This window comes from Corylus avellana, chromosome 6 (assembly GCF_965113065.1).
Source record: "Corylus avellana chromosome 6, dhCorAvel1.hap1.2, whole genome shotgun sequence".
NCBI classification, from domain to species: domain Eukaryota; kingdom Viridiplantae; phylum Streptophyta; class Magnoliopsida; order Fagales; family Betulaceae; genus Corylus; species Corylus avellana.
Genome location: NC_142495.1, coordinates 197,853 through 225,001, shown reverse-complemented (window position 1 = coordinate 225,001; position 27,149 = coordinate 197,853). Strand labels below are relative to the sequence as shown.

General features: G+C 35.6%; 4 protein-coding genes across 4 annotated transcripts; 2 read left to right on the top strand and 2 right to left on the bottom strand.

The window, feature by feature from the left end:
- Nucleotides 1-2,881: 2,881 nt before the first annotated feature.
- On the top strand, nucleotides 2,882-5,231 carry APC11 (anaphase-promoting complex/cyclosome 11). The gene is made up of 3 exons (XM_088517243.1): nucleotides 2,882-2,983; nucleotides 3,362-3,512; nucleotides 4,726-5,231. The coding sequence occupies exons 1-3, from the start codon at nucleotides 2,882-2,884 to the stop codon at nucleotides 4,839-4,841; spliced, it is 369 nt and encodes a 122-aa protein (XP_088373369.1). The 3' UTR covers nucleotides 4,842-5,231.
- An 8,613-nt stretch (nucleotides 5,232-13,844) lies between these two features.
- On the bottom strand, nucleotides 13,845-15,043 carry LOC148584756 (hydrophobic protein RCI2B-like). Its single transcript, XM_088517390.1, has 3 exons — nucleotides 14,865-15,043; nucleotides 14,676-14,771; nucleotides 13,845-14,089 (listed from the first exon to the last, which is right to left on the bottom strand). The coding sequence occupies exons 1-2, from the start codon at nucleotides 14,952-14,954 to the stop codon at nucleotides 14,688-14,690; spliced, it is 174 nt and encodes a 57-aa protein (XP_088373516.1). The 5' UTR covers nucleotides 14,955-15,043; the 3' UTR covers nucleotides 13,845-14,089; nucleotides 14,676-14,687.
- Nucleotides 15,044-20,473: 5,430 nt separating this feature from the next.
- Nucleotides 20,474-21,628, bottom strand: LOC148584755 (hydrophobic protein RCI2B-like). Its single transcript, XM_088517443.1, has 3 exons — nucleotides 21,424-21,628; nucleotides 21,185-21,280; nucleotides 20,474-20,751 (listed from the first exon to the last, which is right to left on the bottom strand). Exons 1-2 carry the CDS (start codon nucleotides 21,511-21,513, stop codon nucleotides 21,197-21,199), a joined length of 174 nt encoding a protein of 57 aa, XP_088373569.1. The 5' UTR covers nucleotides 21,514-21,628; the 3' UTR covers nucleotides 20,474-20,751; nucleotides 21,185-21,196.
- A 2,959-nt stretch (nucleotides 21,629-24,587) lies between these two features.
- Nucleotides 24,588-26,860, top strand: LOC132187738 (pentatricopeptide repeat-containing protein At5g40410, mitochondrial). The gene has a single exon (XM_059602158.2). It carries the CDS (start codon nucleotides 24,607-24,609, stop codon nucleotides 26,743-26,745), a length of 2,139 nt encoding a protein of 712 aa, XP_059458141.2. The 5' UTR covers nucleotides 24,588-24,606; the 3' UTR covers nucleotides 26,746-26,860.
- The last annotated feature ends 289 nt before the right edge of the window (nucleotides 26,861-27,149 follow it).

Sequence of the window (27,149 nt, the reverse complement as noted above, 5' to 3'; positions counted from 1 at the left end):
TTGGGGGACGCCGAATCGAGTGCACCGGCGAAGAACCACCACACGACCACTGGGGACGAACCACCACCACCGAACAGTGGTAACTTTTCTCTCTCTCTCTCTCTCTCTCTATTGATTTCATCCAGTAGTGAGACCCCAGATCTGGCTTTCCCTTGTTGTTTTGGATTTATTTTTTGTTTTGTTTATACTAAACTCATATTGAGCCTCACTGCTTGCTTTGCATTGTACAAATTTTAAACCGAACAAGTCCTAGAAATAAAGAACCTATTGGATTAGAGTCAATTCCACTATGATCAGTTTTGATGTGCGCATGCGCGAATGATAAAAAAGAAAAAAAAAATGTAAATTTCACTTTGTCCTCTCAAACTACCATCCTAATTGCACTTCCGAGTCCTAACTATGACTTACGGCAACTTGAACCTATAGAATTCTGATTCTTCATACTTCTTTGAAATCTATGAGTTCCACTATCATATGAAATTCATTGAGGATGGACTTTCAGGTTCTACTTTGTCCGTGTTTTTTGTTCCAATGAAACAATTAACTTCTCTGATTAACCATGATTTTATAATTGGCTATGGTTTTCTGAACCTTTATTTTTTATGCATTTGTGGTGTTTTCATGTTCTATTTCATGTAATTCATAGATAATGACGTTGTATCTTTGTGCATTCGCAGAAAATATATCTTGTCTTCTGTTTTTCTTTATCCTGTAACATATGCTGTTTGAATTGAAAGCAGTTCTTTTGTAGAGAGAGCGAGAGATTATTCAGTCTCAGCTCATTGTTAGCATGTCAGAAAAAGTGGTTTACATATGATTGAGGCTTAGTCTTTTGCATAATGAAGGGTTCTGATCATTTGAATCTAATGAAAATTGAAGATTGATGTACAATCCAAATTGGGGTGATATGCCAAGGAACTGTGGATAAATTCTGCTAATTAAATAAGTTGGTAAACCTACCATTTTCAGCCGAGACATTACTTTACATATGTTTTATGAAGTTTTGAATGTCCATTAGAGGAAGAAAAGATGTGAAGATATTTTATGGATATGGTCGCTTAGAAGTGCCTGTAAGAGAGAGAGAGAGAGATGAAAACCCTCCAAAAAAAACAAACAGCCCACAAACACTAGAGGAAATAGCTAGAAAAAACAAACAACCCACAAACCAAAAATAAATCGAAAACAAGGAAAAGCCATATCTACGGTCACACTATCAAAGAAAAAAAGAGAGAAAAGTTACCTCTGTACAGTGGTGGTAGTTCTTCGGCGGTGTACAATTCTTTTGGGCTCGTGGCGTATGATCATGACCCAGCATTGCACGGTGCTTTCTGTCCATGATTTGGCGTCGCCCGAAGCTCACCGGTGTACAATGGTCTGTGACTTGACGTTGCGTGAAGCTCAATGTCCGTTGTGTGGCTGATCCGTTGACTCGTCTAGTTGATTTATGGGGGATGGAGGAGAGGGAGCAGCCTTGAAGATGGGGGAAATTTTCGTTTGATTTTTTTTTTTGTTTTTTATAAAAAGGTATTTGATATGCCGTGGTTGACTGGACCATGCCACGTCAGCAAAGATGGATAGGGAACAGATAAAAGGATGGTGTATAGATTATCACCTCAGAGCTCAAAGGCCTTCAAAAAACAGAAAGTGGAATGCATAAACCCAAAACCCTTCATTTCAAATCCTCACTACTTTGCTACTAGAATTTGTGGCTTCAAGGATAGAAAGGCGGGTTTCTGTTTCTTCCTTTTTTTCTAAGAAATTGTTATATTTCTTTTCCTCTGTCTGTTTACTAAGAAAATGAAAGAAACAAATTGAATCAAAATCTTGAATCTATACGTGTTCTATTGCATTATTTCCCCAAATGATAAAATACCCAGTTTCTAGATTCTGATTTCTCTTTCGTTCCTACATTTTATCAGCTGGGAGATGGTGTTTTGATTTGCAATGTTTCCCATAACATCATTATCCCCCATTTAATCTATTGACTGCAAATTGCACAAATGATTGACAATGTGGGTACTGTTACATTTTCCCTTTCGATCACCTTTTGTGTGTTCCTCAGAAAATGTTTCATATCTGTGTTACTATACTTCAGTGAAGTATCACTATGTGATTATATTCTGCATATGATTTGCTCAGAGAAAACGTTTTGGTTTGCAGGAGAAGAGGATGAAAGTCAAGCTCTTACGTATCCTTTTCACGATATTGCGGCTCTGTTGGATATATATATATACACATGCACTGTAAACATATAGCTATTAATCATTATTATCTTATATGTTTTCCTTGATTGTCTGCTGGGCTTATATGAATTCTCTGCATCATTTATGGTAGAAATTTGATGGGTTTCAATTATTATTAAATTTCCCTGGCTTATATTTCACTTGTGCATATGAAGTTCAAATTTATTCACTATGAATTCCAGACATTATAAGCTTTTCTGGTCAAGTGAATAATGATCATATTGAAAATTCCCATTGATCCTTGTATATTTAAGACTGGATAAAATTAGGAATGTTTCTTCATTTTATTGTTTAACAGTGAAGAGAAATCATTCACAATAATACCCATTTTTCCTGTTTGTTTTGATGGCTCTAACAAGGATCCAGCTCCTCTCCAGTCCTGTTGGACTGGAGAGGTCTCCAGTTAAGGGCCAAGATGGCCCCAGGAAATATCCTAGGGCCATCATGCTGCCATGTGCCCCAAGGGGTGGCCGTTCGGCCACCCCAGGCCAAACGGTGGCCCTTGGGGGTGGTCCGGTCACCCCCAAGGGCCCTATAAAAAAAAAAAAAAAAAATTATATTATTTTAGTTTTTATTTATTTTTAAAATAAAAAATAATATTTTATTATATATAAATGGATGGGACACATGGCATGAGGATGGCCCTAGGATTTTTCCTAGGGCCATCCTGGCCATTAGCTGGAGACCTCTCCAGTCCTGTTGGACTGGAGAGGATCCTTGTCCCTCTAACAAGCAAGCAAGTATTTTGATAGTAATAGGACAATCCCATTTTCCCATGCTTTATATTGGAACTTCTCTAAATTCTATTTAGAAGGGATCTGAATATCTGATATTACATTGATTTTCACTTTAGTGACATAAACTTAAAGTTCATTTGTTGGTGATGTAACATATGTTGCCTATTTGTGGAAACAGTTTTCCCTTGATTCAATTCTCTCTGCGAATATTTGCTGGGCTCTTAAACAGAGTATGTTCTCTTTATCTCTTTTATTATTATTGATTTTGTTGATTAAATTGTAATTAATCGCTTGATATGGGTGGTTCATGTTTTACAACTCTTTTAGCTCATCTATCACTGTAAACATTGAATTAGGATGTTTCATACTGTGTTTCTGCAGAGCCATAATTCTTGTCCTTTGTTTAATGATAGCTGGCACTCTGTTGCTTCTTGGACTTGGGATGCCCAGGATGAAACATGTGGGATTTGTAGGATGGCTTTTGATGGTTGTTGTCCTGATTGTAAGCTCCCTGGGGATAATTGCCCACTAAGTAAGTAACATTACTTATTTGATAACCTTCTACTTTCTTTTCACATCTTACTATTTTGCGACTATTTCTACTGCTGTTGAGATCCCAAAGTTTAAGGAACTCTTCAAATGAGCTTCTCGGTGTTGGCCTATAATTTGAGATTATTAAATAAATTTCCTGAAAGTAGCTTGAAGCCACCTTCTACCATGCCTGCTTCTTTTTGTATTCTTGGCTGTTACACACCTATAATTTGAGATAAATTTCCTGAAAGTAGCTTGAAGCCACCTTCTACCACGCCTGCTTCTTTTTGTATTCTTGGCTGTTACAGAAATATTGGTTTTGGTCTTTGATTGAATCATTCAAATTGCATCCAACACAGAGAAGCAGTGGCAGAGCCACATGTAGATCGGTACAAAAGTTTAGAAAAAAATTCTCATTTTGTTTATGTAAGTAGGGAGAAGTTTTGAAGTAGTTAGTAAATAGCCATCCCAAAAATCGTCCACCTAGCTTTGACACTACAATTTTTTTTTTCTTTGTGAGTGTTTCTTGGTGGATCTTATTTGTATACTCATAAAATATATTTTTAGCAATTGAAATTTCAGTTGAAGCATTCTGAACTTGATGTGCTTAATCGTCCAAAATTACAAAATTTGTCTTCTATTGCAAAATTATGTCAAGGATTGATGGAGACAAAAAAATCAAAGGCATATATATGTCATCTTATTAATAGATTGATTCAAATTGAGGCTGAGAATTTTGTTTGTATTTTCTATCATTTCTATCAAAATGCTCCCCTAACACAAAGAATATGATGAAGTAAAACCAGTATATGTATGTATTACTTCTTTTTTTAAACTTGTTCATGGTATATTTGCATGCCTGCAATATACAATTTGCTTAATGTCTGTGGAAGGTCAGATAGGCGTGAATAGATGGATGCAATTATTTTCTATTTTTAATTACCTGTCCTTGATATACTTATTATAAAAAAAGAAAAAAAAAGAAATCCCTGTAGTTCATGTTATGTGAATTTTTAACATATTTATTGCTCATACACAATAAGGAGTGAATTTACAATATGTTAAGAGGTAGAGAATCACAATCACGTCTTCCTGTTTGCTTTGGTGGCCGATCTTTTTGCGCCTCTTAGGAAAAAGAAATAATTGAATCTTTTTGTAGTAGTTGGAAAAATCTTACTGCAGGAAATAATGTTTTAACTTCTTTGATCTTGCAGTTTGGGGTGTATGCAATCATGCATTCCATCTTCATTGCATCTTAAAATGGGTGAATTCACAGACCTCTCAAGCACATTGCCCCATGTGCCGTAGGGAATGGCAGTTCAAAGGATGAGAGAAAAATTGGAGTTCCAGAGAGGATTTGATTGAATATCTGCTTTGAGAAATCAGAAATGCATCTGTGTGCACGCTAGTATGGGCTAAAGCACGTAAGCATGAATGCTGGCATATTGGTTGTGCATAGGTTGATGTAAGGTGAGGCAACACTTAAGAACTGGAAGCTTCAGTTTTCTCTCTCTTTTTGTAGAATTTAATATGCACTTATTTGAAGGGGTGGGGTACGTGGGGAGTGGTGGTAAGCTCTTTTATTTCTCAAATTGATAGAAACTAATGCTTGGTTGCTTGTTACCTTCGCTTTTTGTTATTGTCGAATGTCGATATCATACTGCCCATGGGCCATTGTAGAAAAGATTAGCCTTCCACATTTCACCGTCAAGTTCTTCTACTTGTGAGTCATATGTATTGACTTGTATCCTGTGTGCATAGAAACAGGATGCAACCTGCCAAAGACTGATGTGGCACTCCCAGGTTGCATCTTCTGTATACAAGACCCTGTCTGCACGGGGCACGGGATGCAATCCTGACAATTATTTTTTGTTTAGTGGGTGATGATGATTTCTTAGTGCCAAAGTTAGAATGATATGCTCCTACGTGTGCCTGCTTTTATTCCTTTTTGTGTCCTTGGAGCTTTGCCTAGTTCGCTTTTCATATAATAATATAGATTAGATATGGTTAGATATTCTGTCCCAAGTCAATTTCGAATATTGATATTTTGAGGTTATCCCTTTTTAGGTACGCAATATCTAACCATATCTGATCTGTAATATGAAAAGTATACTGATCTCATCGGAACCATACTGAATTTGCTTATTACCGGGGGCTGAGGCTCCAATAAATTTTAACTTTCCAACACAGTTTGTGTCAGGACAATGAATTCCTTAATTCATCCAAAAATAAATAAATAAATAAATGAACTCTACTTGTAGCTTTTCTTTAAATTTAGAGAAATTTTGAAAAGGTTATTGTGAATGCTCTAAGACCATATAAATACTGCATTTGCTCTCATCTTGGAAGTCTGAGCAAAATGAAGAACCAGACTTGAATTGGTAATTTTACTTTGATGAATGATGACATATGGTGATACCTAATAAATAGATTGAGGCCGTTGGCCAGCGGCAGAAATTATTGAAGGTTGAGGGCTGGTAGGTACTAAAGGAAGGAAAGACCAAATGCATGTCTAAAAAAGTGCTTTAGATGAGGTGCATGGCATCTTCCTTCCTTCTTGTTCTATTCTGCTCTTTCAGCTCTCTGTCCAAAAACATCGTTGTCATGGTGTCTTCTCGAGGATAACTAAGCCTACGCTAACATGGCCAGCTGGGGCAGCTCATATGATATTGCATTATTGCTTGACAGTTAAGGCGGCGGCTTAAAGTTCCGATCCTAAGGATATATATATATATATATATATATATACATAAAAGGCCACTTCAAGAAATAAAAGCTCTCTAGAAATATCCCACCAAGAAGATAAGTTTGTCACATCTAACGGTTAAAATGATATAATACGATATCAAATAATACGTGGTTGGCCCAGGAGTGACAGCCGACAGGGAGAACTTACAATTACTAACCATGCCCTCCACTCAGACGATTTGGAGCAAGAACAACGCAATCAGATTAAAATAACAAAGTTGTAAGATAAATGACAATTGATGCCCGTCATCATAAGTCTCTACTCAAAAAACTAATATGCAACCTTTACAGCATATAACAAAATAGAGGGGAAAAGGATAAGCCAAATACACAAAAGACATTTTACGAAGCATCAACTGTGAACTGTCCACCCATCGGTAATTGAAATCAGACACCAAAAGACATATGGAATCTTCACACACCTCCACATCCACCTGTTCAATTTAAAAGCAATAAGATATTTCATAATTAGATAATACTAATAATAATAATAATAAAAAATTATAAAGATGAAAAGCACGAATTAGCGGAGGTCACAAATTTATTTAGATCTTATAAAGTGAATCAAGTTCTTCGAAAACAATTAATTACTTAAAAAGCATTTTCAAATGAGTATTCCATGTTATTCTTAGAGAAACTTTTACAAACCGGCATTTATCATGTTTATTTTATAATAAATAATAATAATTCATTCATACCGGACTTAAACCATTATCTTTCTACGGATCGAAGCTTTGTTTAATATTAAGTGTCTCATTATAAAAGGTTTTTTTTTTTTTTTGAATAAAAGTTTGTTGTGTTTTGATTGTTTGTTAATGTATGTTTTTTCACAACAGAAAACAAAAAATTTATATAAACATAGCCTAGCATCAGCATATGTTTCTCTTGCCACATAACACTTTTATGGGTCAAAAATGGTTTTTTATTGCACTATATCATTTCTCATATATATATATATATATATATATATATAACATGTTTGTTATTCTAAAATTAAATCAACAGACAAAGGGGAAAAAAAAAAAGTAGTGGAAAATGGTTTTGAAATTAAAGAAAATAAAATCTCAACCGGGGAGAGATAATTAGAAGAGAGATCCATGTGGGTGCTTACCAAAATTGAACTTCACTTGGTGATGATATAGACAGCATAAATAATCCCAGGGAGGTACCCGAGAATGGTGAGCAACAAACAGATCCAGAACTGCACCTGATGAATCACCCCAAATCAAATTACGTTTGCATATATAACAAAGACATGAAACTAAGAGAAATTACAAAGGAAAAAAAAAAATACTATTATGTTACTCGTACGTACGTTGCAACCAAACTTGAGAAAGACACCCAGAGGAGGCAAGATGATCGCCAAAATGATGTCTACGCAGTTAGCTGTGCCCCGCGACATGTTTCTATAACTTTTTCTTTTTTCTGATGAAACTGATCGAAGAGCCTAGCTTTGCGAGTTCAATTAATCTGTGTGAGTGTGAGAGAAACTGCAAGCACGGTAGGTAGATATTTATAGAGTCCCCCCATCACCATGCAACCCCACGCGTTGTCCACGTATTGGATCCATGAAATTCTGCTGCGTATTATGCACGGTTTCTGAGAATCAAACACCTCACTCGATCTCATCAAAGCCTTCCCAAGTTCTCCTTTCTTCCAATTGGCCAATAACTTCTTTTTTTTTTTTTTTTTAAGTGTATTCTTCTTTAAAAACCTCTTGGCTTCCACTCCGCACACCATCCCATCTTACCTCCACGCGCCTCCAGAATCCTAAACTTGTGGACAGGCCACGTAGACAGACGACTTTTTGTAAGCAAGGACGACCATACCCTCCTATTCCTTTTTCCTATTTCCTATTTCCTATTTCAAGTTTACAAATTACAACACATACTCTGCGCCCTTCTGCTTCTGCCTCTCCATGCCCAGTCCTATTTATTCTTCAATTTCTCGTTCGCTCTATTTTTATTGATCCCGTTACTTACAAAGTAAAATTTAATTTGTATTTGTATGTCCGATTTAAATTATGTCTATATATGAATATAAGGTTGTATATGCTATTTTTAACTCAAACAATTTATGTAAGAGTAATGTTATAAACAATACCAGCTTTATTCGCAAAAGCTTATATGACTTTTTAAATCACTATTAAATTTTATATAGATTACTATTGAATTTTCATCAATTAATAATTTTAAAAGACATATCAACTTTGAGAGATAAAATGGAGATAAAAGTCTTGCGTAGCATTACTCATTTAATTAATTAAGAGTACGAGTTAAACTTATCAACCTTAACACGTTAATTTTTTGTTAGGTTTGTGAGTCGTGTAAAAAATTGTTAATCCTAAATTTTGTGTCGAGTTTAGATTATGTCGAAATAACCTCAACCTTAATCTGATCCATTTAATTAAATATATTATTACCTCAACCATAAGACTATATAGGATGTCGTGTTCCACAAGAATAACAGCGGTGATGGAGGTGTTGAAGCCAATACAACCAACCCAATAAGTGTAGACAAACATAACGATTATTAATTGCTAATAACCTTTAACGGCATAACCGCAATAAGCACAACCCGATAACCATTCAAGTCGATTGTGGTTATAGGATTGACAAAAGTAGTTAATAACTGGGTAATCGGTAACCATTTTTTATAATATAATATATATTAAAAATAATAATAATAATTAAGGGAAAGTCCACATAACCCCCTCAAATTACCACTCAATTGACAATATCCCCCCAAACTACCAAAAATTATCAATATTCACCCCCCTAATGACGAAATTACCCTTAGTAAAATTTAAAAAAAAAAAAAAAAAAAAAAAAAAACTTCTAGAAAAAACCTAAAACTAAAAAAAATAAAAAAATAAAAATAAAAATCCAAACGTTGGCCAATTTTTTTTTTTTAAAGTCAATTTTATAAGAAATTTTTTTTTTTTTTTATAAAAATTGAAAATTTTCGTTTTTTTTTTTTTTTTTTTTTCGTTTTATAATTTTATTAAAATAAAAATTTACGTTTAAAAAAATATAATTTTCATTTAATAAAATGAAATTTTTTGTTTTTAAAACTAAATTAAAAAAAAAAATGGTTTTTTTTTTTAAATAAAAATCACCGTTTTTTTTTAAAAAAAAATTGTTTAAAAAAAATTGTTTTTTTTTTATAAATATTATCTTTAAATTAAAAAATTTCGTTTTTTTAAAAAATCTTTTTTTTTTGAATTTATAGGGGTATTTTTGTTTTATTGAGAAATCTATAAAGGCATTTTTGTCTTATTGCTAGTCTTGGGGAGACATTGACAATATTTTGATAGTTTGGAGGGGACATTGTCACAATTGAAAGTTTGGGAGGGATATTGTCAATTGGGTGGTAGTTTGAGGGGGGTATGTGGACTTTACCCTAATAATTAAAACCTAAAGTAATTTAAAATTCGGTTAAATGCTCACCTAAGTTTATGAGTTGGTGACACACTTCTCAAAATAATAAATCTCATGAGATGGAGACACATCATTTGAAAACTAACTTTTCAAAAAAAAAAATTGAAAGGTGTGGTACTCTTCAAAACAAATATAGTACTTCTATCAATAAAGTTGATGGAAGTAGATGTCAACCCAATTCGAAATAGCCACATGGCCATATTTCTCATTAAAAGTTAAAAACAAAAAATTTAAACATTAAAAAAAATTAAAAATTAAATTTTTTGAAAAATTGAAGGAAAAAAAAACAAAAATAAATAAAAAATAAATAAAAGTTAGGGTGCCGTGAGGTGGTTCGATGGCCAACCAGGGTTGGTCGAACCACCCACCACCCCGAAACCGCTCTTCTCAACTATTGGTAAACCAATCGCTTGTGTTGTGAGTGACGCTTTCACTGTGTTTGAACAGTTTTCCGAATGATGACGTAAGATGAACGTTGTGGATGGCTAGGTATTTGTGGATGACCAAGCTACAAAATAACAAGAAAATGGATCAGAGCTACCAACGTTGTCCGGCGGGGGATAGCTCCGATGCCTAAGTTAGTCATTAGATTTAAGAGAGAATATAACTTTTGAAGATGATGTGTAAGATAAAGAGAGTAGAGGATATTCAGTTAAGGAGAGGAAAAGAAGTTTCCAAAATCTGAAATAAGGCCCCCCATTTATAGGCATCAAGTTGTATCTGTTCACTTGGTACTGTGGACTTACCGAGGATTCACGTGTCGGATGATGTGGGATATATCATGCAGGTATATCTAATATTCCAAGAGTACTCCTTGGGAGTTGATGCTAAGGCTCGGTAAACCGAGCCTTAGAACCGAGCATTGTGTGTAGGCCTGGGTATCGGTCAAAACGGTCCAATTTTGACTCTTATCGGTTATTAACCGATAATTTTCGGTTAAACAGTTTATTAACCGATACTCAACCAATAAGAATTTTAACCGAAATTATCGGTTATAACGGTACACGGTTAAACCGGTTAATCGAGAGTTTTATATTGATTTATTTTGTTGGGCCAAAAATGAGTTTTTATTTTTATTTTTGAGAGTTCAAATACTTTTTTTGAGCTAAAATAACTTATTAAAAATGAGTTATTTTAGGACCCAAATACTCTTTGTCGAGACCCAAATATTTGTTTTTTGAGCTAAAAATTGAAGGTTTTTTATATTGATCCACCACAACTTCTTTTTTTTTTTTTTTTTTTTTTTTAATATTATAAAATACATTTTTCCAAAGCAAATAGACTAATTGACATAATGAATGCTAATTACACTAACAAAACTAGTTAATGAAAAATGCTTTCACCAAAAGCAAAGAAATCACATCCAATGACATCACTAAAAAAAATCAAACCTACCCAAACCCAAATTAAGATAAGGTTACATAGGTATATATATAATTTCAAAACTACGTCGTTTTGGCATCACTACTTAACGGTTTATATCGGTTAAACGGTTAACTGATATAAAATTTTTAACCGGACCGAACCGAACCGATAAGTATACCGGTATAAAAAATTTAACCGATAAGGATATTGGTATATTGGTTTCGGTTAATATTGGTTCGGTCGAAACCGGTACACGGCCGGTAATCGGTAACCGGTTAATTTGCCCACCCCTAATTGTGTGTACTGGGCTTAGGCATGCGTAAATTAACCGAGCATAAATTTAATGAACAATAAAATTGACCGAGCTTTAGGGATGGGCCAGCAGCTCGTTTACCGGGCCCAACTCAGCTGATCCATGACCCAACAGTACCCCCCAATTTCCTAATCTAATAGATTATGAAAATTTCATATTTCTGAGAATGGGTCAGCTTTTATAAGTTTGGTACTGTTTTGGGGAAATAAGGCGAGTTGGCTCTTAAAACTCAAATTTCTAAAATTTTGAATTTCAAAAGAAAATATTGTTGGAGCGATAAATGATTTCCTCCGCCTTTTGAGGACCACATGTTGGGTTTCCTGCGGTCAAAATTTTAGGAGGCCATGTGTCAATGCCTGCATGGAGAATACCAACCAAAAGGGCGCTTTTCCGAGGAACCCTAGCCTCTAAGGTTTTAATTGCGCTGCTTCGGTTTCCCCTTCTGAAAGTCTTTTTAAGACGCCTCCCTCTTCGTTAACCCCCATCATTTCTCCAACAGAAGCCATTGTTGTGTTCCTTTTTAAGCCTTTGTTGATTTTTTCAAAACTGGCACTCCTTCTTTCGGACTTTTCCGCTCGGTATTTCTTCTTAAGAGCAGTGTATTTCAGAATCTCGATTGAGTCTGTTCCTTCAGCCGAGCCTTTCGTTCATCCCAATTGCCCCATACTTCACTATTTAGACTTTCTTCTTCCCCTGATTGAACCCCCTGTCAATCACCTTCGCTTGAGTGTTACCCACATTCTAATTCGGCAAGATCTGCCTTCCATTCCTTGCCAACTAATCCCTGAATTCCAATACCTAATGAGTTGCAGAGTCGAGGCCGCCCCTGGTGCGTTGGGTGCTTTACACCTAGTGACATTGGAATCGAATCTGTCAGATGATGACGAATCTGAAATTCGTCGAATCTATCAGCTTCCCGATTCGATTCGATTATGCTTTGATAACGAGAGAGTCGGAGCTGTGGTGGACGTCGACAGTAATGAAGTCTGCGTTTACATGGAGATGTTTCGGATAGGTTTGAGGCTTCCGTTTTTTAGGATAGTCTAAGAGCTGTTGAGTTACATTTGGATAGCTCCTCACCAACTGTTGCCGAACAGCTGGAGAACTTTCTTCGCCTATATGGTTGTTTGGCCAAAGATTCTCGGGGCAGACCACCCCCTTACTGTAGTGGATTTTTTGAAAATTTACCGGTTAACCAAATGTCCGAGGACCGAGTATCTGTTCACCTTCCAAACCCAAAAGAAATTAAAGCTCCTCACCTTTCGGAGCACTTATACCAGCAACAAGGGGTGAAAAGATGAATTTTTCTTCGTTCAAGGTGATTGGGAGTTTTCACCTTCTGAAGTAATTAGAGACCCGAGTGTCCATCGGGAAACAATTGCCCCTTCAGACCAAGGTATAAACCGAACGTAGTACTTATCTATTCTTCCCTTTTCTTCTTTGCAGTAAAGCTAATCTTTGATGTATATTTTCAGGTCAACAAGAACCGACCTTAACCAGGGAAGAGACGACACACGTAAGGGATGTCTTGCGGTATGCCGAGCTTAATCAATTAGAAATGGATTACGATGCTGTCATGACCGTAAGGGATGTCTTGCGGTATGCCGAGCTTAATCAATTAGAAATGGATTACGATGCTGTCATGACCGAAGAAAACATAAGACTATATGTGTGGACTCCTGCACCTGCGAGGTTAGTAGAAGCTACTCCACCGAGAATACCATCTACCGAGGTGCTGAGAAGACCGACTGCCGAGCCTGCTGAGCTTCCGAGAAGAAGAACTGTCAAAGTTGAAAGGCCTTCTAAAGGGAAAGGAAAGAGGAAAGCCGAATATGTTTTTCTTTAAATTTAGAGAAATTTTGAAAAGCTTATTGTGAATGCTCTAAGACCATAAATACTGCATTTGCACTCATCTGGGAAGTCTGAGCAAAATGAAGAACCAGACTTGAATTGGTAATTTTACTTTGATGAATGATGACATATGTGATACCTAAACAATAGATTGAGGCCGTTGGCCAGCAGCAGAATTTATTGAAGGTTGAGAGCTGGTAGGTACTAAAGGAAGGAAAAGACCAAAAGCATGTCTAAAAAAGTGCTTTAGATGAGGTGCATGGCATCTTCCTTCCTTCCTTCTTGTTCTATTCTGCTCTTTCAGCTCTCTGTCCAAAAACATCGTTGTCATGATGTCTTCTCGAGGATAACTAAGCCTACGCTAAGATGGCCAGCTGGGCCATATGATATGCTTGACAGTTAAGGCAGCGGCTTAAAGTTCTGATCCTAAGGATATATATATAAAAGGCCATTTCAAGAAAAAAAAGCTCTCTAGAAATATCCACCAAGAAGATAAGTTTGTCACATCTAACGGTTAAAATGATATAATACGATATACAATAATACGTGGTTGGCCCAGGAGTGACAGCCGACAGGGAGAACTTACAATTACAAACCATGCCCTCCACTCAGACGATTTAGAGCAAGAACAACGCAATCAGATTAAAATAACAAAGTTGTAAGATAAATGACAATTGATGCCCGTCATCATAAGTCTTTAAAAAACTAATATTCAACCTTTACAGCATATAATAAAATAGAGGGGAAAAGGATAAGCCAAATACACAAAAGACATTTTACGAAGCATCAACTGTCCACCCATCGGTAATTGAAATCAGACACCAAAAGACACATGGAATCTTCACACACCTCCACATCCACCTGTTCAATTTAAAAGCAATAAGATATTTCATAATTAGATAATACTAATAATAATAAAAAAAAAAAAATTATAAAGATGAAAAGCACGAATTAGCGGAGTTTACAAATTTATATAGATCTTATAAAGGGAATCAAGTTCTTCGAAAACAATTAATTACTTAAAAAGCATTTTCAAATGAGTATTCCATGTTATTCTTAGAGAAACTTTTACAAACCGGCATTTATCATGTTTATTTTATAATAAATAATAATAATTCATTCATACCGGACTTAAACCATTATCTTTCTACGGATCGAAGCTTTGTTTAATATTAAGTGTCTCATTATAAAAGGTTTTTTTTTTTTTTTTTTTGAATAAAAGTTTGTTGTGTTTTGATTGTTTGTTAGTGTTTGTTTTTTCACAACAGAAAACAAAAAATTTATATAAACATAGCCTAGCATCAGCATATAACATGTTTGTTATTCTAAAATTAAATCAACAGACAAAGAAAAAAAAAAAAGTAGTGGAAAATGGTTTTAAAATTAAAGAAAATAAAATCTCAACCCGGCAAAGATAATTAGAAGAGAGATCCATGTGGGTGCTTACCAAAATTGAACTTCACTTGGTGATGATATAGACAGCATAAATAATCCCAGGGAGGTACCCGAAAATGGTGAGCAACAAACAGATCCAGAACTCCACCTGATGAATCACCCCAAATCAAATTAACAAAGACATGAAATTAACAGAAATTACAAAGGGAAAAAAATATACTATTATGTTACTCGTACGTACGTTGCAACCAAACTTGAGAAAGACACCCAGAGGAGGCAAGATGATCGCCAAAATGATGTCTAGGCAGTCAGCTGTGCCTGAACGCGTCATGTTTCTATAACTTTCTTTTTCTGATTAAACTGATCGAAGAGCCTAGCTTTGTGAGTTCAATTAATGAGTGTGAGTGTGCGAGAAACTGCAAGCACGGTAGGTAGATATTTATAGAGTCCCCCCCCATCACCATGCAACCCCACGCGTTGTCCACTCGATCTCATCAAAGCCTTCCCATGTTCTCCTTTCTTCCAATTGGCCAATCACTTCATTTTTTTTTTTTAAAGTGTATTCTTCTTTAAAAACCTCTTGGCTTCCACTCCGCACACCATCCCATCTTACCTCCACGCGCCTCCAGAATCCTAAACTTATGGACAGGCCACGTTGACAGACGACTTTTTGTAGGCAAGGACGACCATACCCTCCTATTCCTATTTCCAATTTCCTATTTGCTATTACAAGTTTACAAATTACAACATATACTCTGCCCTTCTGCTTCTGCCCCTCCATGCCCAGTACTATTTATTCTTCAATTTCTCGTTCGCTCTATAGGCGTTAATCTGTATTTGCATCTCCGATTTAAATTATGTCTATACATGAATATAAGGTTGTATATGCTATTTTTAACTCCAACAATTTATGTAAGAGATACACAACACCTTTATTCGCAAAAATTTATATGACTTTTAAAATCACTATTAAATTTTAGATAAATTACTATTGAATTTTGATCAATTAATAATTTTAAAAGACACATTAACTTTGAGAAATAAAACGGGGATAAAGGTCTTGCGTAGCATTACTCATTTAATTAATTTAGAGTACGGGTTAAACCCATCAACCTTAACACGTCAATTTTTTGTTAGGTTTGTAGGTCGTGTAAAAAATTGTTAACCCTAAATTTTGTGTCGAGTTTGGATTATGTCGAAACATGTGTATAAGACTATATAGGTCAATATAAAATGTCGTGTTCCACAAGAATAACAGCGGTGATGGAGGTGTTAAAGCCAATACAACCAACCCAGTAAGAGCATTCTCAATGGATGAGCCATATTTTTATGTAAAATGACTTCTCAAAACTTACTTTTATCTAGTTTAGTTAAGCCATTTTTAAATGTCTCTACATCCGATTAGCTATATTTCTATCTATTATGTTAAAATATTATTAAAAGCAATAAAAGTTTTGGAAAAAAAAGAACATGTGAGAGGAAAAATAGGAAAAGTTTTAGGAAAAAGATAACATGCCGAGAAAAAGTAGAAAAAGATTTGGGAAAAAGAGAAATAGGTGAGATAAACAGGGAAAAATAAAATAGCTCCCTTGAAAAGTGCTGCTATATTTAACTTTTTTTTTTAGCTCTTCCAATCAAATATCTATTTTACATTTTCTTTTGGCTAATCCAATGTAAGAGGTTTTTTAAACATTTGAGAAGCTATTTTAGATAAAAGTAACATTTAGCTCTTCCATTGGGAATGCTCTAAGTGTATGCAAACAGAACAATTATTAATCGCTAATAACCTTTAACGGCATAATTGCAAATAATCACAACCAAATAACCATTCATGTCGATTGTGGTTATAGGATTGACAAAAGTAGTTAATAACTGGGTAATCGATAACCATTTTTTATAATATAATATATATTAAAAATAATAATAACAATTAAAACCTAAAGTAATTTCAAGTAGGGTTAAATGCTCACCTAGGTTTCAATTCGTTTATGCTTTGTTTTTTACTAAAAACAAATGAGAAATGCTATATATCTCAAATTTTCTTTCCAAATGATGTGTCATCATCCCATGAGTTAGTGACACACTTTCCCGAATAATAAATCTCATGAGATGGTGACACATCATTTAGAAACTAACTTTTGAAAAGAAAATTTGGATGTATAGCACTCCTCAAAACGAATATGGTTCTTTTCTGTCAATAAAGTTGATGGAAGTACATGTCAACCCAATCAGAAATAGCCACATGGCCATATTTCTCATTAAAAATTTTAAAACTAAAAATTAAACATTAAAAAAAATTAAAAATTAAAAATTTTGAAAAACTGAAGAAAAAAAAAAAAGTTCGGGTGCTGTGGGGTGGTTCGATGGCCAACCCTGGTTGGTCGAACCACCCACCACCCCGAAACCGCTCTTCTCAACTATTGGTAAACCAATCGCTTGTGCTGTGAGTGACGCGTTCACAGTGTAGCAGTTTGGCGAAGGATCAAGCCGTTGATCGCCATGGGAAGCGATATAGAGAGAGATTGGAGTGGTGGCTGGGGATGAGAGAGAGAGAGAGAGAGAGGTGGATGATGACATGTCGGATAGTAGTTGGGTCGATATGGCCAATCGGTCCTTCGATCTCCTTATTCGTGGCTCGTCCTATTCTTCTTCCTCTCCTAGCTAGCTTGTATTAGATCATCTGATGCCAATGGCGGTGCTGAATCTTGTTTAAAATCTGATCATCTATGTTGTTTTTCGAGAGTGGGTAATGGGTATCACACAAATGAGAGGGTCTGGTGCAATTGTTTTGGCTGTAATTTGAAGCTTGAGATTAAATGTGCTTCTCTACCGCAACCATATATCGAGGCTGAAACTCATGCCCACCCGCATTGACCCTCATCGATTGGAAAAAGAATTCCTCCCCCATATCCCTTCTCTTCTGCATTCCATTCTTTGACACAACTTTGCCGCCTAAACCATTCGTCTCAACACCCAAAGTAGCCAACTTTTCAACAGTCCCACTCACTCTCACCACAATCTTTAACTTCAATTTCTCCGATCACTCCCACACTTGCTCGATCTCATCTTCAACAAATTAAAGAAGACACTCCACGTACCCATATATTCTAGCAAATCGGGTCCCCTCTGGACCGGAACCTGAATAGGACACGTACGGCCAAGTCAAAGAAGAAGAAGCGGAGGGGGATTTACATGGTGAAATGGTGATGCTCTGCTTATGAGCTTCTCCGACTTCTTTCGGCCGCAATGGCCATGATCGTCCTCTCGGCTTTTAGTGTTTCAATTTTTAATTAATTAATTATTTTTTTTTTTTTTTTTTTTTTTTTATGTTTATGTTTTCAACTTTTAAATAATATCACTAAGCCATGGGAGAGGGGTAGGCATTGAGTTGCACAAAAATAAAGTCTTTAAACTCCATGTACGAAAAAAATGTCTTTAACCCTTTAAAATATCTGCATAATTTAATTTTGACATTAATAGTACTGTAATTGTAAGTTTGAAATTACTCTTGAAATTAATGTCCAGTAGTCAGTAGGCAGTGGGCTATAAATTAAATAAAGGATCAGGGTAATTTGTCCTACTTCATGGAGTTGAGGAATTCTCCATAGAAATGGAATATTTGAAACATGTATATATATATATATATATAGTTGCACGAAAAGCAGCTTGTTGCAACTGATAATCATTAAAAAAGATCAACTAGCTAGACAATACTGTGCCAATATATATAATTCCAAATTTGGACGATAAAAGAGGAAATGATTTAACTTTGACGCCAGAATAAACAATATAATTGAAGGAAGAATATATATACAACTAACACCGTAATCTTACAACCTATATATTAAGCAAAAAGGTGAATTTGAGATTTCAATTAGAAAATAGGCTTTCAACTTCCTCATACATACTAACTTCTGCTATATATATCGCAAGACATAGTGCTTTTTAGTTGTCTATGTGAGGTCTAGGGTTGGAAAAAATATAAATTATGAAGATGAAAGCTTGTGTTAAGTTGTTCCCTTTCTAAATTGTTGCAATGATTAAGTAAAAATTTATGTAAGTAGTTGTGCATAAAGAGGTAAGGACGTTATCAGATTTGTGGAATTAGGTTTGTTGAATTGGGAAAGGACATCTAACACTAAGGCTTCGTTTCTGTCATTTTTGTCAAAAAAAAAAAAAAAAAAGAAAAAGAAAAAGAAAAAAAGTTTTCAACGTACAGAAAATTACAATTGTTTTATTAAAAAAAACATTTCTTTATTCAATGATAGTAAACTTTAAATTATGAAAATGTCTCAACTAAGTTCCGAGTCTTGACAGTGTACCGAGTCCTTGCGATGTCCTAATTGGGTTCCGGCAAGTCCTGACCAAATCCTAGCGGTGTCAAGGTTGGGTCTCGACCGAGTCCCGAGTTGTCCTAATCAAGTCCCATTAGTGTCTCGGTGAGCTCCTGGTCGGGTCTTGATGGTGTTCTAATAGGGTCCCCTTTGGGTCTCGACAACGTCCTGGCAGTGTCCCGACAAAGTCTTGGCGGAGTCTGTCAATTTGAGAATGAAATGCTCAAACTTGAAAAATGGTTTATGATTTTCAAAAATAAAAAACATTTTCCAAATTAAAGAGGCTTTTTCGGTCAACTCGAAAAATATTTTTCATTGACTATTATTTTCGTCGCACCAAACACTAGAAAATACGGAAAACGTTTTCAAGAAATCATTTAACGCCAAAAACAAACTGAGCCTAAAAATGATAAATGCAACATCTTGTCAAATGTTGATAATTAGTGGCAAATCCAGAAATTTATCTTAATAGGGGCATAAATAAAATAATAAAATATAATGAAGTTGTAGCTTGCGAAAGATGACTCACTGCTCAAATAGGAGAACTTTCATCACTTGTTTTACAAAACAAAATCACAGCGTAGTAGCAGCCAACAACAATGAACAAGCAAAAAAAAAAAAAATAGTGGTAGCCTAGTAGGTAAAAAGTAGTGTAAAACATTCTCCGATCCCCTTCAGTTTACTCTAATCTTTGGGTTGGGTTGAGTTTTATAAGGGTTAAAAGTGTCAAAGATATTAAATTTGGGTTTATTTTATAGGAGCTAGTAGAAAATTTGGGCATAAAAAAAAAATTTATTTAAATTTTTTTTTTAATTTAAAAATTAAAAATTAAAAATTTTAGAAAAATTAATATATATATATATATATATATATATATATATTGCCAAGGGTGTGTATCCGCCTCTGTTGATAATGTGGTTGTGTATATGCTGCCAAGGCCTAAAACTGCACTGAAAAATCGAATTAACAAGGGCGTTGTTGAGGTTTTAAACCATTGGGAGGGTCTTTCTCCACCTGATGCAACATGGGATATCTCATTCAAGAACGTTTTCCTTATTTTATCCTTGACCTTGAGGACAATGACAATCCTAAGGAGGATAGAGTGTTACGTGTGGAGATGGAGACCACTTAAAAGTTGAGTGATGGAGAGGTGAATGTGAACAATAAAGAGTATTGTCGTTGCATTTACTATGTTTCTTTCTGTGTTTGCTTTTTTTATTAGAATTACTTTATGTTAAAGTAAGTTTGTGTTTAATTAGGAGTTAAATAGAAGTCTTTGTTTTCTCTAATTGCTCAACCAAAGGATGTCAGGATTTCTCGAAAATCCTACGATTAGAATTGTTTTCTTATTAATTTTTCTACAATAAAGAAGTTGAGGAAGAATGATCCTAGTAAATTCTTAGTTCATAAACTTGTTACGCGAGAACGTAAGAAAAGTTGAGAGATTAGTTCTTCAGCTAACTAAGAATACAGTGTATAACAATGACAGCCGACAGAGAGCACTTACAATTACAGATCATGCCTCCACAGATGATTTGGAGCAACAATAACGCAATCACATTAAATAACAAGTTCTAAGATACATGACAATTCACACCCATCATCATAGTCTTTCTTAGCCACAAAACAAATACTCCACGACCTTTACAGCATATAAAAAAAAAAATAGAGGGGAAAAGGATAAAACCAAATTACACAAAAGAACGTCTCAACGAAGCATTAACTGTCCATCCAACGGTTATGGAAATCAGAAACCAAAGGACATATATATGCCCTTCACACACCTCCATCCATCTGTTTCAAAAACAAAAGATAAATTCATAATTAATTAATTAGAGAAAAAGCTGCCACTCCACTAAAATATATGAAAGGCACGATTAGCGGAGTTCACGCCCAGGGTCACGCGGATCGGCGGGACCCCATACATCATCGGCTGTTTCCACTTTCTAGTGTCTATCCGAATCACCACGCTGTCATATCTTTTTTTTTTTTTTTTTGAAAAACAATACCCGTCTTTACAAATAATTTGTTCATCTAGATATATGCTACCACAATCTCTCAGAATATATATAGCATGTTTGTTATTCTAAAATTAAATCAACAGACAGAAAAAAGAAAAGAAAAGAAAAAAGTAGAGAAAAATGGTTTTGAAATTAAAGAAAATAAAATGGGGAGCGAGGGAGAGATAAGAAGAGAGATGATCCATGTGGGGGCCGGGGGTGCTTACAAAAATTTAACTTCACTTGGTGATGGCATAGACAGCATAAATAATCCCAGGAATGTAGCCGAAAAGGGTGAGCAACAAACAGATCCAAAACTCCACCTGATCATGAATCACACCCCAAATCAAATTAACAAAGACATGAAAGAGAAATTACAAAGGAAGGATGTATATAGAAATTATAAAATACTAATAATATATATATATATATGTTGTTGTACACAGATAGATTTCGCATCACGAACCTTGCAACCAAACTTGAGAAAGACACCCAGAGGAGGCAAGATGATGGCCAAGATGATGTCTATGCAGTTAGCTGTCCCTTCGTCCGCCATCTTTCTATTCCTTCACTTTTTGTTGAAAGAGAAGATTAATAAGCCGTTTGTAAATTGTAGAGCCTTTCTGAGTTTGAGAACCGGAAAGAAGTAAACGTAACTGAAGATAAAAATGTGTGAGAGAAACTGCTAGGACGATAGGTAGATATATAGAGTCCCCAATGCTACCCCACGCGTGGTCCACGTATTGGATACATGCAATACTGCGTATTATTCACGGTTCCTTTTGATTTTCTGAGAATCGAACAGCTCAGTATCATAAATGGGTAACACGGCTTCCCATGTGCCCCTTTCTTCAGATCGGGCCAACATATACACACATGCCATTGCCATGCCAGCACATTTTCATTTTATCATTTCTCTTTTATTTATTTATAAATCTGTTGCCTTCCACTTCGCATATGCACCATCTTCTCCACGCGCCTTCAGAATCCTAAACTTGTGTGTGGACATGTTTACGTACCTAGACCACTTTTTTTCAGTTAAGTGGAGGACCATTCCCTTTGTGCCCCTTCATGGCCACTATTTATTCTTCATTTTCTTTTTTTCTTTTTATTGGTTTATATTTTTACGACGTTACTTAGAAACTAATTAAAGTCTAAAACTTAAAGACTTGTTTGCCTATAGATTTGGTTTAGATTTGAGATATAATTAAGTATAAGATTATATGAATTCATTTTAATTTCATTAATTTTCTATTGGATTTCGGTATAAATGATTAATGATTTAGTGACTGCTGTGGTTATAATATTTACTGATATGCACATGGCATTTTTCACTCAAAAAATCTCATTTATATTACAGGTTTTTAGAAGAAAAATGTGACCCATATCAATCAAACATGAGTCCCATGCAGACTAATCTGAAATTTACAAAAATTATACATATAAAAATTAACAATGTAGGAAAAGACACTGATCGATTTCAAAGTCCTCCATTCCTACCGGTTGGCTACTGGAGAGTGGGTGGACTTTTTTCCCACTTCCATGATAAAGCGCGTAAGTTGTAGGCTCAACTAATTATCAAACCGACCAGAGTACTTCAGAGTGTGAAATAATCTGACGGCTAATAGGATGCCGCGTTCCACATAAATAACGGCGGCGATGGAGGCTTCGAAGCCAATAGGACCAACCCAACTGTACGCACAGTGCACGTGATGTAACCGCCCATCTCTGATCTCCAGCCGTCCTTCCACGTGTGCCAGATAGGTCTATTTTGCTTCTTAAGTAAGTAATTGATTTTCTCAGAGAAATAAAAAATAATAATAATTAATTATTAGCATTGAAATAATGCAATAATTTATTATAAATGATAAAAGTATGAAGAAAAAAAAAATAGTTAATATATCTTAGCAGGTAAATGATTATTTTTCTCCTAGCTCAACTCTTGCAAATTATAAATCTATCATTGAATTTGTGAGACTAAGACAAATTGGATGGGAGAGCATCGAGTCTTTGACTGTCTCATTTAAAAATTAATTGGTCTCCAATGAATAAAGTCAAAACTTTTTATGACATTTGAAATTGCACACAGCAAGACATGTTTTAAGAACCGTCTAAGTGAGCATAGCGGCATTATTGAACCTTAACAATCACTCCCTTAACATGACGCTCTTGCGACTCGAACCTATGACCTTGGCTCTGATATCATTTGTTGAATCGAACTTTTTTAGTAGATTCAAACCCATTAACTCAAACTTTTTGATTGAAGAGATTCAGATATGTATATTAATATTTTCTTTATTGATGAGTTGTGTCACACATTGACTGTTTGTTAATGAGTTGCTTTATAGAGAAAAAGAATAATTAATATATTTAAATTTTTAGGTTAGGTGGTATCCAAATATATATATTAGAGAAATATATGTTGTCCGAAGAGAAAAAAAGATCCCAACCAATGTTAGGCGTAAGGGAAGATTTGGTGTTATCGTTGTTGAAATATGATATCAAATATTGTTATCCAAGTAAAGCAACTTTACACGAAAGCATGAGCATAGAAAAACTTGGCTGTTTTATTGTTGATAGACCGAAATCATATGGATCAGCAAGAGTATTGGCATGCAACAATATTATTTGATAGGGCCCCTTGTTGTTGCTCCTTTTTCTTTTGTTTTTCTCTTTTGTCTGGTTGCTTTGTTTGTTGGGATCTTCTCATTACACTATTTGCCCAGCCAAATAAATAAATAAATAAAAAACTATGCATAATGGAGATCATATCACAATCATTGGGAGCAAGAAGGGATGCATATCATTAACAAATAAGGCACACTTATTCTAACAGGGAATTAGAGACCATTTAGACGTGCTGTAGTTCTTTCTAGCGATATATTGGGCCGTTTTACATGGCCCCTTGTGTGGCCATGGGCCTGACGTCATGATGGTGGCCGACCCAACTTCTGCCCTGTTATTGCTGCCTAGGGTTGGCCCAATAAGTTAACTTCTTGACCAGAGCCTGGCATCACTTCTCGTTTGGAGTAAAAGATACTTTACAAAGGTCCCTATGAGGTAGCTCAATCGGTTAGAGACTGCACCTTATGAAGCGTTGGTTACTAGTTCAAATCGCCCATCCCCTCTCTTGTGTGAACATGTCAACAAAAAAAAAAAAAAAAAAAAAAAAAAACTTTACAAAGAGACTTGGCAAATGGTCTCCTACTTGGCTACTTCCATTTGATAGGGAAACCAACGATGAAAAGATAAAGAGCTTTTTTGTTTTATTTTTTAAGACTGTAATGTGAGAATTTTCTTTAATTTAGTTTATACAATTGTTGTATATATATATATATATATATATATATATATATATATTGTATGATATTAAGTAACAAGTACTTCTCTCATATTAAATGATACATGATAATTTTATAATATGAATTACATGAAATTTCTCCAACAGGGTTTGTAACAAAACTCTTTAAAAGAAAAAAGAAAAAAGAAAAAAAAAATTAAAAATATGTAGGCACTCAAAAACATGGACAACCACAATAAGAAACTTGCATAAATGCCTGCAATCATCATAGTCCAGGGCACTATATCTCGTACAAAGCAGCCCTCCCTCCCTCTGCCGGTCTGCCCCCCTCAACTTTTTAGTATTATTATGAAATTTCCCCACCCTCTAAAATCTCACCTGTGTAAACCAACCTTTCACTCTACTTCATCTCTTCTCAACCTCTTTCGCAAATCATACCACCAAATATCATCTCCTCATACTCCCACCCATCTTAACAATCTCCTCCGCACCAAGAACCTCAAACTTGTCGCCCAAGTTCACGCCCAAATCATCACAAACAACTACACTTCTCTCCTTTTCCTCTTCACCAGCCTTCTCAATTCGTATGCTAAATGTGGCAATGTCGACCGAAGCTTACTACTGTTCTCAACTAACCATGATGGATTTAGGAACATTGTCACTTGGACCTCTCTTATCAACCAATTATCCCAATTTAACAGACCCTTTGAGGCCTTGGCATTTTTTAACAAAATGAGGAGCACTGGTATTTATCCAAACGACTTTACCTTCTCTGCTATTTTGCCTGCTTGTGCAGGCACCATGACAGTTACACACGGTGAACAAATGCATTGTTTGATTTGGAAACATGGGTTCAAAACGGATGTCTTTGTTGGCAGTGCATTGGCTGACATGTATGCAAAGTGCGCTGATATGAGCTTGGCGGAGAGAGTGTTTGATGAAATGCCCAATAGAAGCCTTGTTTCTTGGAATTCTATGATTGTGGGTTTCGGGCAGAACAAGTTCTATGATCGGGCTGTTGGAGTTTTCAGGGAGGTTCTTAGTGAGAGTTTGGATAGTCCTGATGAAGTGAGTTGCTCAGGTGCGTTAAGTGCCTGTGCCAATATGGGTTGCTTGGAATTTGGGAGACAAGTTCATGGAGTTGCTCTTAAGCATGGTCTGGTAGCATTGGTTTATGTGAAGAACTCTTTGATGGGCATGTATTCTAAGTGTGGAATGCTTGGTGATGCTGTTAAGTTGTTCAAGGCCATAGGAGATACAGATGTTGTTGCATGGAATGTTATGATAATGGGGTGTGTCCATAGTGATAACTTTGAGGAAGCTTGCAATTATTTTTGGGTCATGAGGAGGGAAGGCATATCACCTGATGAGGCTTCATACTCTTCTGTCCTTCATGCTTCTGCTAGTCTTGCAGCACTAAATCAAGGCATTTTGATCCATGATCAGATTATAAAAACTGGTTTTGTAAAGAATGCATGTGTTGCAAGTTCATTGATCACAATGTATGCAAAAAGTGGGAGCCTGATTGATGCTCATCGGGTGTTTGAAGAGATTGAGGATCGAAATGTGGTTTGTTGGACAGCAATGATTGCAGCTTGCCAACAACATGGCTGTGCAAACCAAGCCATTGTATTGTTTGAGGAAATGCTTGGCGAGGGGATTAACCCTGATCACATTACATTTGTTTCTGTTCTATCAGCTTGTAGCCACGCTGGGCATGTTGAAGAAGGATTTGTTTACTTTCGTTCCATGACTAAGGTGCATGGCATGAGTCCTGGGCCTGAACACTATGCTTGCATGGTTGACTTGCTTGGTCGCATCGGTCGATTGGATGAAGCTAAGAGGTTTATTGAGTCAATGCCAATCAAGCCTGACTCAACAGTTTGGGGAGCTTTGCTTGGGGCTTGTAGGAATTATGGCAATCTGGAAATGGGAAGAGAGATTGCAGAGAGACTTTATGAGTTAGAACCGGACAATCCGGGGAATTATGTGCTGCTTTCTAACATGTATGCACGTAATGGGATGTTGAAGGAAGCTGATGAGGTTAGAAGGTTGATGGGAGTCAATGGGGTAAGGAAGGAAGCTGGATGTAGCTGGATTGATGTTAAGAACACCACCTTTGTGTTTACAGTGCATGACAGGTCACATCCTAGGACGGATGAGATTTATAAGATGTTGAGGAAGTTGGAGGAGTTGGTGAAGAGGAAAGGGTATGAGCCTGGAACGCAATTTGCAATTAACAGTGTGGAAGGGTTCAAAGAACAAAGCTTATGGTATCACAGTGAGAAACTAGCCCTTGCATTTGGGCTACTGACCCTTCCTGTTGGGGCTCCAATTAGGATAAAGAAGAATCTGAGGACTTGCGGCGATTGTCATACAGTTATGAAGCTTGCTTCAGATATATTTGAGAGAGAGATTATTGTAAGAGATATCAATAGGTTTCACCGGTTCACTAATGGTTTGTGTTCCTGCAGAGATTACTGGTGACTGGATTTTGTAGAATTTGAAGCGACAGAAACATCATCTTTTGTCTTTACCCCCTTTTTCCCCTTTTTGAAAAAAAATATTTTTATTAAATTTTTCTGCAACAGAAAAAGCTAATTTCAGCTTCGGAATGATAAATTTTAATTCTTTATGGCGTTCACCTACAATATCTATTTCTGATTTGTTTTGCCTAAGTAAATTCATTTCTCACTATTAAAACCTTTTTATCCACTCGTGTATTGCAATTCCTTGGTGGACTACTTTGTCTTGAGTATGTTCATTTTCAACCCTGAATATGCAGTCATGATTAAACAGATAATGACTGTAAAACATCAGAAACCACTTTGGTGTATGTGCTATCTTTTATTTGCTAATTTGAGGTTGAAATATTATTCATGATTTCTCTC

Bases quoted from the DNA above. Each gene is read 5' to 3' on its own strand.
- APC11 (XM_088517243.1), top strand. From the start codon at position 2,882: ATGGCCCTAGGATTTTTCCTAGGGCCATCCTGGCCATTAGCTGGAGAC. The intron at 2,984-3,361 runs GTATTTTGATAG...GTGTTTCTGCAG, and splicing joins TCCCTCTAACAAGCAAGCAA to AGCCATAATTCTTGTCCTTT. The intron at 3,513-4,725 runs GTAAGTAACATT...TTGATCTTGCAG, and splicing joins TGGGGATAATTGCCCACTAA to TTTGGGGTGTATGCAATCAT.
- LOC148584756 (XM_088517390.1), bottom strand. From the start codon at position 14,954: ATGACGCGTTCAGGCACAGCTGACTGCCTAGACATCATTTTGGCGATC. The intron at 14,772-14,864 runs GTACGTACGAGT...GTGATTCATCAG, and splicing joins TTCTCAAGTTTGGTTGCAAC to GTGGAGTTCTGGATCTGTTT.
- LOC148584755 (XM_088517443.1), bottom strand. From the start codon at position 21,513: ATGGCGGACGAAGGGACAGCTAACTGCATAGACATCATCTTGGCCATC. The intron at 21,281-21,423 runs GTTCGTGATGCG...ATTCATGATCAG, and splicing joins TTCTCAAGTTTGGTTGCAAG to GTGGAGTTTTGGATCTGTTT.
- LOC132187738 (XM_059602158.2), top strand. From the start codon at position 24,607: ATGAAATTTCCCCACCCTCTAAAATCTCACCTGTGTAAACCAACCTTT.